The sequence below is a fragment of the Cydia pomonella genome, chromosome 6 (genome assembly GCF_033807575.1).
Source record: "Cydia pomonella isolate Wapato2018A chromosome 6, ilCydPomo1, whole genome shotgun sequence".
NCBI classification, from domain to species: domain Eukaryota; kingdom Metazoa; phylum Arthropoda; class Insecta; order Lepidoptera; family Tortricidae; genus Cydia; species Cydia pomonella.
In genome coordinates, this window is record NC_084708.1 from 795,279 (window position 1) to 805,199 (window position 9,921).

Consider the following 9,921-nt stretch of genomic DNA (forward strand, 5'->3'; position numbering starts at 1 on the left):
AACACCCATGATTCAGCAACAAATATCTGTGTTCATCACACATATGGATGCCCTTACCGAGATCGAACTCGGGACCACCGGCTTTATAAGCAGGGTCGGTCGCTACCCACTAGTCCAGACGGTTGTTTTTTGTTGTGATTACAATATTTAAAATGCTACTGTTTCGGTCACCCTCATGTTATCTTATCAAAAATCCCGTAAGCTCATAAGTCGGGACAAGTAATATTAAACACTCAGTTTAACGGAATATTATCTGAGTTCACATTGTACATGGGTATAACGGTAAATATTTAATGTAGGTATACATACTTGTTAAATACGACGATTTATTCTTTTTCCTAGCAGACGGCCAATTTCAGCACGTTTCAGCGGTGGCTTAGAAATGAAGTTAAGATTATACACTTTTAGTACAGTTTTGCGTCTAACCACTAAAATGAGTGAGTATTCTTGTTCCCAGCAAATTATGCCGTAGACCATAGTTTTTTTCTGATTACTGATTTTGGGTTGTTTTCGAACGTTGCATGTTAGAAACTATTGGAAACTATACTGCGTTTATAATCGATGCTTTTCGAACGTGTCTTAAATTAAACGTCACTTCTGCTTCTGACAACTGCATGAAATGTCAAAACCATCAAACAAAACCTCAAATCGGCAAAAAAACAATATTCTACAAAACCATCTCGATATATTACTTTATCTTCGATAATTTAGATATTTCTCAGTGTAATTATGTCTCAATCGAAGGCGGATGCGGGTGCGTCGACTGACGAGGAGCCCTTGAAAGATGTGTTCGATCAAGCCATGAAGATGTTTGAAAAGATAGAAAGCAGTAATGAGCCAATGAACAGCGATGCCATGCAGGTGAGCTGTAATTTCATAATTTCATGCTCATTTCATATAATTTTAAGGTTTAATGTACACAAGAATTCGAAGTTCCTTAGTTAATTTGTTGATATAACGTTCTATAATCTATAAAACTATTGCGTTTTTGAGTCGGAATTTGATTGAAAAGATATTTGTTGTTAGTTCCTATTAGCATGATATATTCTCTTAATTTTTGATGTCGTGATTTTCTTATTTAACAACATAGACAGTTATAGTTTAATGTCTTAAAATTTACCTTACAGATTTACCTAAAGGCAGCCATAGCGAAGTTTGAGAAAGCTACCAATTTGGTGTCGCTATCGGGGATGTTTAGCAGTAATGAGAGCCTGGAGGAGCTCCCTACAGAGACACTGCAGTACTTGCTGCTGCCTGCACTGCTTGGTACGCTGAGTCTGAAGCTGTGCGGGCAGCCTCGGAAAGAGGTTATAAACCTAGTTGAGATTTATTTTAGGTGAGTTTGTTAAATTCATTATTTAGTAAGGTTTAGGTAGGTAATGTACACAATTTGTTTGCATAAATTAATTTGTTTTTGGCCTGACCCATAAATTTGGAGTAAATGCAAATTCAATTGCTTTATTTATAAAAACATGCAGAGAAACAAAGTAGCTAGGCTGGTTTTTTTTTCATTTGAAAATGAAGCTTATTATTTATTTATTTATTTAGTCTAGTAATACATAGGTATTATAATCCCATTGTCAGGCAAAGGCCTCCCCCATCTTATTCCAATTCTTTGTCAGTAGCCTGTCTGTTCCATGTTAATCCCGCAAAGTCAGCCAGCTTGTCACACCATCAGGTCCTTGGTCGTTTCTATGCCCTTCTAATGTATCTTATGCTCTGCCCACTCCCATTTGAGCTTTTTGGCGGCTTAGAGTATATCTCTCATGCGGCTTTTACTTCTTAATTCTTTTATTGGGGATTTATATGAGTAAGTTTTCCGTAGTATTCTTTCCATTTTACGCTGATTGATTTTTAATATCTTAACTAATTCTTTCTTTAAGGCCCATGTTTGTGCCCCATTTGTAAATATTGGGATTATACAGCTGTTGAAGATCTTCCTTAGATTGTATAGATATTTTTTGATTTTTAAATATGTCATTTGCCAAAATCGTTTCCACACAATTGTTATTCTAAATGTAACTTACTTTCTCTTTCAAAGAATACTTATATGTTTTTTGTTGGAGATTATGAGCATGATAAAGCATAGTGGAATTGTTATTATTAATCTGTTTCAATGTAATATTCCAGAGATTTTCTGCAGCGGTGCAAAGATTATGGTGTGACAGATATAGAGGTGCCGCAGCCAGCAGACAACCAGACCCAGAAGGTGGAGAGGGTGGTAACGGAACAAGTCAAGATTGCTAATATGGTACAGTCAACTAACTTCATTTCCACATCATATTCATGAAGTTTCATGTCAAATCTTAAGTTTTCGCATTAGGTCCAAGGTGACATAGCCTTCAGCCCTTCCTGTACAAGATACATTTTTCCCTATCCCTATATTGCATGTCCTAATTATCTTTTTTTCCCACTTCAGATACACAGCCGCGAAGCGAAGATAAAGCGCTACAAAGAGATGAAAGAACTAAAAGAGAAATTAACCACTCTCTCCAAAGCCATGTCTTCAGAGCTGGTGGACGATGAGACCAAGCGGGAGTACTTCACCACCATGCTGCAGAGTTATGTCAGTCAGGCACTAGATGAACTGGGGAGTATTGAGCAGGAGAAACCGTTGCTGGAGTATATGGAGAAACATGCTGGAGGTAAGACTGGCCAATTGGTATATGTATTGGCACCAGAGCTGAGGTTATACACACAACGTATTATGTCTGGATTTTGAATTTAATGTTGCTGTTTTGTATTGAAGTTCTGTTGGTAACTGCCAAATTAACTAGAAAGGATAAATATCGTGCACTGTAGAACCAAGTTCCGTTTTGTGTTCGATATTTATAGGTTTGTCGCACCCAAAATCCCCTACAACTAGTTTGTTTACCCTACGGGACCCTATTACTAAGACTCCACTGTCCGTCCGTCTGTCCATCCGTCCGTCTGTCACCAGGCTGTATCTCATGAACCGTGATAGACAGTTGAAATTTTCACAGATGATGTATTTCTGTTGCCGCTATAACAACAAATACTAAAAAGTACGGAACCCTCGGTAGGCGAGCCCGACTTGCACTTGCCAGGTTTTTATTTCTCTTGGAATACTTGGAATTTGTGTGGAGGGCCCTTAGGAAGGGTAAAGATTTCTCACAAAAACGCACGTTGGGGGTCCCCGTGGCCCAAGGGCCCCGTATAATTGATACGGCGGTAGCTACGCCCCTGCACGGAAGTGAATATGCGCGGTGCCATTTTGAACAGTTTAGTTCAAGTCTACTGACTGAGGGACGCCATCTTGCCGAGCAAATTGTCTCGGGCTTTCCGCGCGAAGACGATTACTTTATGTAGCTGTATGTATAATCGCTTAATAGGTCGAATACCGACAAAAAAAAGGTTTTTCAATAAAAGCTTTAATTTTTTTTTACCTGTTGCAGAGCCTAAACCGAAGCAACCCCGGGCGCCGCCGCTCCGGCCAGTCATCATCGCCAAGGACGCCATACAGAAGGCGGTGTTCGGCGCCGGATATCCGTCGCTGCCCACCATGACAGTTGAGGAGTTCTATGATAAACGCGTCAGGGACGGAATGTGAGTAAAAAATATAAGCGCCTTTTCGGCAGGCGGGTTGTAGGGTTTGCCAAATTGTGGTCTAAATTTAAAACTTGGCACTTCGAGCCAAGAAGCAGGTGCTGCCTTTTACAATTTTATTACTTATGCCGGTCTGTGATATAATCAGGAGGTAAAATGGCTAAGCGGGTCAAATATTTAAAATGGTGCAGATCGCACATGCGTATCGTCATTTTGATATCAGCAAAGTTATGTTCAGATCATTTTGGACACCTCGCCGGCTTATCTACTTCTGCTGCTAACCGTCTGACGTTCATCATTATTATGCCTTTGTGTCAATTTTGAACTATAATTATAGATCGGTCAAGAAGATAGGCGCAATTGAAATTTATACATTTACAGTCCGATTACATTGATAGAAGACAGTGGATGAGTGGACCCCATATGATGGTTATCTGCCTTTTCGCCGAAAATTGTATTGCCGAATTTCATTTGCCAACCAACTTTTCGCAGAAGTTTCAATTATATGATGAATATATGATGTCGAAAGTAGCCCACAAAAAGCTATCGCATGCAATATTTCTAACCGCTTTAATGACTAATTTGTATTGTTTACGTTGCAGTTTCCCGTCGGCGGCGAACATCCCGCACCAGACCATACAAAGCACAGAAACGGAAGACGACGACGCCGAGCGAGCGAGAAAGGTATGTTGTAATTATAAAGAAAATAGGCCGGTCCACGCAGAGCGACCTACCTGTCAAGGAAATTGCAGCTCGGTCTGTGTGGACACGCCTCGCTGAGGCAGGTGGGCGGCGGCACGGGCTCGGCGAGGCGTGTCCACACAGCGAGCTGCTTCGCGCGGCAATGCCTCGCGAGGCGTGTCCACACGTGGGACTGTTCCCGCGGCAATGCCTCGCGAGGCGTGTCCACACGTGGGGCTGCTTCGTGCGACAATGCCTCGCGAGGCGTGACCACACGTGGGACTGTTCCCGCGGCAATGCCTCGCGAGGCGTGTCCACACGTGGGGCTGCTTCGCGCGGCAATGCCTTGCGAGGCGTGACCACACGTGGGACTGTTCCCGCGGCAATGCCTCGCGAGGCGTGTCCACACGTGGGGCTGCTTCGTGCGACAATGCCTCGCGAGGCGTGACCACACGTGGGACTGTTCCCGCGGCAATGCCTCGCGAGGCGTGTCCACACGTGGGGCTGCTTCGTGCGACAATGCCTCGCGAGGCGTGACCACACGTGGGACTGTTCCCGCGGCAATGCCTCGCGAGGCGTGTCCACACGTGGGGCTGCTTCGCGCGGCAATGCCTCGCGAGGCAGCTCTTTCTGTTTAGACCCGCCTGAAGCTGGCCATACACACTAGGGTACGCCTGCGCAGTTTTACTTGCACAATTCAACTGCACAGGTAAAGCTGGTTAGAAAACTGCTGTTAAATGCCACAAACGCTACTTTTTCCCTGTGCAGTTAGCAAAACTGTGCAGGAATACCCTAGTGTGTATGGCCAGCTTAATGCCTTCTCTCTCACTGTGTTCTGTATAGTCCCATGGGGTTGGCCCGTCGAAGGATTTTACAGAAGGCAACAGCATAGGTTTTATCTATCAATCCTACGAATACTGTCAATTCTTGTTATTTTTTTTCTTCGAATTGTATGGCCTGGATATGTATGTATCTGGTCTTCTCTCTCGCAATGTATTGAAGAAAATAATGTCCACACTGTTAACTAGTAAAGATATATATTCTCCAATCATCACTTTAGACTGTTGTAGATCTACCCCCCTTACTTGTAAACGTCTATTAAAGTTGACAAGCCGCTAATAATCGTTTGTCCCTTTCCGACGTATTGGTATGATGGAAAGGGACAAACGATTATTAGCGGCTTGTCAACTTTAATAGACGTTTATGAATAAGGGGGTTACTGTTTAGATCAGGTGGCTGCTAAGAAGTTATAATAACCAGCTGCGGACGTTAAATAACAAACTATTAAATGATTTTCTAAACGCAAAATCTTTACTAACCTTACAATATAAGTGGCAGACCTATAACAGATCTTAGAATAATAAATACATTTAGCAGTTGCCATTAAGTAAGTGCGCGTGTTATACGTAATTTGAATTTTAATATATAGGATGTTTATTTAGTCACCTGCAATAATTTACAGGGTGAATATATAGGTCATACTGAGCAACTTTTACTATGACATGAACCCCGAAATACATAAACACCCTGTATATAAATGAATTGTAAGCTTGTGGACCAAAATTACTAACAAGATTTGACCACTGTGGATTTTTATTAGCATATCCTTTTGGATACGTCTGCAACATATTATAACAGGGTTTTTTGGAAAACGAATATATGTAGAAGTCTTTAATTTTATTTATTAAACTTAGGCACCTGTAAGCCTGTAAGTTGAGTATCAGTATTTTTTTGTATACAAATAACTTTGTTTATTATTTATCAAGATCAAGAAGGAAATAAAGTAAGACAATGAAAACTACAAATTCATTCTTGTAAGTCAGTTTACCGAATGTTTAATTATTTGCGTTTTATAGTTTTAGTTTAAAAATTTGTTTTACATTCTTCGTTCGGATAATAAAATTTGTATTAGAGTGTGTTCTTGATGGCAATAATTCCAGTAGATTTAGAAAATCCCTTTATTTCAGGATCAGTTAGAGGAAGATGACGACCCCGAGGAGCTGGCTCGGAAGAGGAACATGGATGAGTACAAGGACGACCACCGCCGCGGGTGGGGCAACCGGTACAACCGCAGCTAGTGGCCTCATCCTGCCCTACCTTACTCTATGTACAGCCAAAGAAAATTGATTGTAATAGAGAGGTAAAGTCTAAGAAAAAAACGTGCCCCTTAGTTTGACATCCAAAACAGATGGCGCTGTACTGCGCCATATGTTTTGCGGTCACTGAATTGTCAAACGTCAACTTTTGACAATAAGAGTTACCGCATAATGAAATTCGAAGCACATAATTGTCTTAGATTTAACACATCTTACTCAATCAATGTATCTTTGGTACAGCGAGCTGCAAAATTGCAGGGACAAAACTTCAAAACAACATCAAAACTTGCCAAGACAAATGTAATTTTATTTTCACCACACCAGCTGGTAAAGGCTCTCTTGATTGTTCAAAAACGGATGAGAAAGTTGGATTTTATCCACATGTGTGACAAAGTAATCTGATGCAAATGTTGAGTCTATAAAATTATAGTAAATGTATAGTATGGTTAAAAACAGCTCCAATATTTATATATATTGTGTACAAACAGCAACACTCTTAATTGTCCACCGGTGGACCTTATGCCTTTTGTAATAAGGTCCACCGATGGACTGTTAACAGTGTGGGCGATGGTACCTACCTACTAACTATTATTAAAACCTATTTTACATTATTGTATATTTGTGTTAATAAATATTCAACACCGGGAAATTATTGAATGGGCTCGGGCGAAGGATTTTACAGATGTCGCTAGCATAGGTTTTACCTGTGTCAATATCAAGTTTAATAGTGTCAAATTCTTGATTTTTTTTTTAATGTTATGAAATAGATGCTAGCCTTTTTAACCAAATCCCATACAGGGAAAACTTGTGCTGGCACCATCTATAAAAAAAAATTACAGGTTCCAACCCTATTGTTATGAAACGTAATGATCATACCCATTGTTATTTTACTAACAATTGTTACAGCGCTGAACAAAATAAAGATATTAAATTATTTTGAAATATTTTATTTTACGGTAAACACGTATTTTGTAAAGTACGTTTTGTAAACCTTTTTCTTTTTATTATAATTTAACCTATCACAAGGTGGTCAAAAATCGTGGCTGCAAACCTTGGTTGTGCTATAGAGCAAAAAAAAGTCTCGAGTAAAATGCAAAGAGATTACTAAAAATTCGGCCAGAATCCTTATCACACACAGACAAGAGGTCAATGACACAGGATGATGATGATGATGGAATAATGTCATGGCTGAATCATGAAAGTCATTTTTGACCCACTAACTTTGAATAGTGAATAAGTACCCTAGCCTTTACTGCATGACATGTAAAATAATTAGTTTAAATTAGAGCTTTAGTTGCTGTCAATATTATAACTGCCATTCGTATGCACTAAAAGGTTAAAAAAGAAATCGAAATATGTGTCGAAGTATGGTCAAAGGTCCCACTTTGTCGCTTACCATAAGGACGATATTTGCTTGCATCTTTATACGAATAACCTGTCAAAGCATGGCCATAGGGAATAGAGGTAGTGTTCCCTCTCTAGCCTTATGTACGAGTATATCTTTGTTCCTGATTGTATTCCTTTCCCTCCCAGAACCCATCCCGCACGTCATCCGTGATCGTAACCGCTCCGTCCCCCTCACCAGTTCCCTCGCGAGGCACCTCGTGCACAGCCGACTGCCTCGGCACGTGCGTGGTGTCTGATTAGCGCGACTCACGAGGCATGTGTGTGGTGTAAGCTGCTTTGTTTACGGTGTAGTGTACCTCGTACGGTTCGGACGTGCATATTATGCCTTGCTTCATATAGGTAGGTACTTATTTAGAATAGAATAAGGTTTCTTTTCATTCTAAGAAGACGTTGTTTAGTCTGAATTAGATTTTATCCTTTCCCTCCCAGAACTCATACCACGCGTCGTCCGTGATCGTAATGGCTCCGTCCCCCTCACCAGTTCTCTCGCGAGGCACGTCGTGGACCGCAAACTGCCTCGGTACGTGCGTGGTGTCCGATTATTCTTTAGTTTACGAATATGCTGTTGCGCTTACATCGGTTTGAGGATCCACATCAGTGTCATAATCCCGTAATGTCAGGTGGACACGTACAGGTGTGACAAGTGTGACAACCTCGCGAGGCACCTTGTGAAACTATGCTGCCGCGTAGAGCCATTCTGCCTCGGATGTTATACCTCACGAGGAACATCTCACTTCATATCTTAGGTTTGTACTTATGAAGTGTAGGTAGATAGATTTTGTTTTCATTGGAAGACAAGATATTTAATTTTATTTTAAGATTTGTTCATAGTAAAAGATTTTTAATGATTTTTGTGTTTAATCCCTCAAATTACCCACGATATTTAATTTTGCCACAACTGGCACAATGGGGTTGGTCGGTCAAGTGTTTTGCAGATGGCGCAAACATAGGTTGTACCTGTTGTTCCTACAAATACCTAGTGTCAAATTCTTTAATTTATGGCCCTAACTTTAAGCCACATCTAATAGAACGAAACTAGAGACAGGTAAAACCTATGCTGGCGCCATCTATCAAAACCTTTGACAGTTGCTAGTCCCATTGTTGCATGCCAATTAAAGTGCACACGACTGCGCAAAAAACACAAAAAAAATCGAAGTCTGGAATATAGTCTCCCACTATGGGGCCTTAAATGTAGGGCTCTATTCTTTGGCTTTTTCATATCATTTTGGTTGACCAGATGACGATGTTATCTATGGAAACCAAAAAAAAAATTCGAGGTTTCGGAGTTTGTCCCATAATAAAAGTAGCTCGATTTAGCGAGTAGAATCGAGCCATGCATTTAAGCGCCATAGTGGGAGACATACTGCGTTGCGATATTGATAATTATAACTTACGTCACCCACAAGTACCTAAAAAGAAATAACCCTATAAAGTAGATCCAAAAGTTATGTGAATGCAAGCAGAAGTCAGCAGAGTGGGCTGAGTAGATCTAAAAGCCTATATTTTTTGCGTTCAGTACCAGAGGGTCTACCGCGAACCACGTTCGACGTGTTGCCTCCCTGTTACACTTACGTGCGAATTTACAAGTGCGACAAAGACAACACGTCGAACGTAGGCCCTCTGGGCTATAACCGCGAAAATCGAAGTTCGTCAATTGCGGGCATTTTTCTCTGTCACTCTAATTACGTCTTAGTGAGAGTAAAAGAGAAAGATCCCCGCAATTTGCGAATTTCGGTTTTCGCTGTAGGCCCCCAGGTGCAATAAAAGCTATGGCTCTCACTGTCACCTACAGAGCCACACCATAGAGAGCACTTCCGCGACCACGTACGGCAAGTGGCGCGTTCGCCGGAAGTCACGGGACCATAGCGTACGGAGAACGCGGAGAAGGCATAAGCGCTTATTACATCTACCCTTTTCCAAGTCACTTTTGAAAGGGGGCCGGTGTACCGTGGATTTTCGATGACTGGGTTGAGTTTTCCGTTTTACGAAATATCAGAGCGTTGTTAATTAATAATATTTGGAATGTGAGAAAATGCTTCTCCTCGAATTTTTACTTACACCTTAATTTAACGAGAAATGTGTCGTGTTTGTGTTGTGGATGTGGTTTAACCAGGTTGGTTGCACCCGTTGACCGGCTTTCCTACAGAAAGTGTCGGCGACCGTACACGTA

General features: G+C 41.1%; 1 protein-coding gene across 2 annotated transcripts; it reads left to right on the forward strand.

The window, feature by feature from the left end:
- Positions 1-604: 604 nt before the first annotated feature.
- LOC133518681 (immunoglobulin-binding protein 1b) lies at positions 605-8,599 on the forward strand. Of its 2 annotated transcripts, XR_009799510.1 has the most exons (8): positions 605-861; positions 1,128-1,336; positions 2,131-2,251; positions 2,420-2,645; positions 3,417-3,567; positions 4,170-4,251; positions 6,216-8,017; positions 8,181-8,599. XR_009799510.1 is itself a non-coding variant. In XM_061852355.1 (7 exons), the coding sequence occupies exons 1-7, from the start codon at positions 730-732 to the stop codon at positions 6,324-6,326; spliced, it is 1,032 nt and encodes a 343-aa protein (XP_061708339.1). In that variant the 5' UTR covers positions 605-729; the 3' UTR covers positions 6,327-8,599. The 2 variants fall into 2 exon arrangements, 1 of the variants encoding a protein (XP_061708339.1); XM_061852355.1 differs by having other exon boundaries at positions 6,216-8,599.
- Positions 8,600-9,921: the final 1,322 nt, after the last annotated feature.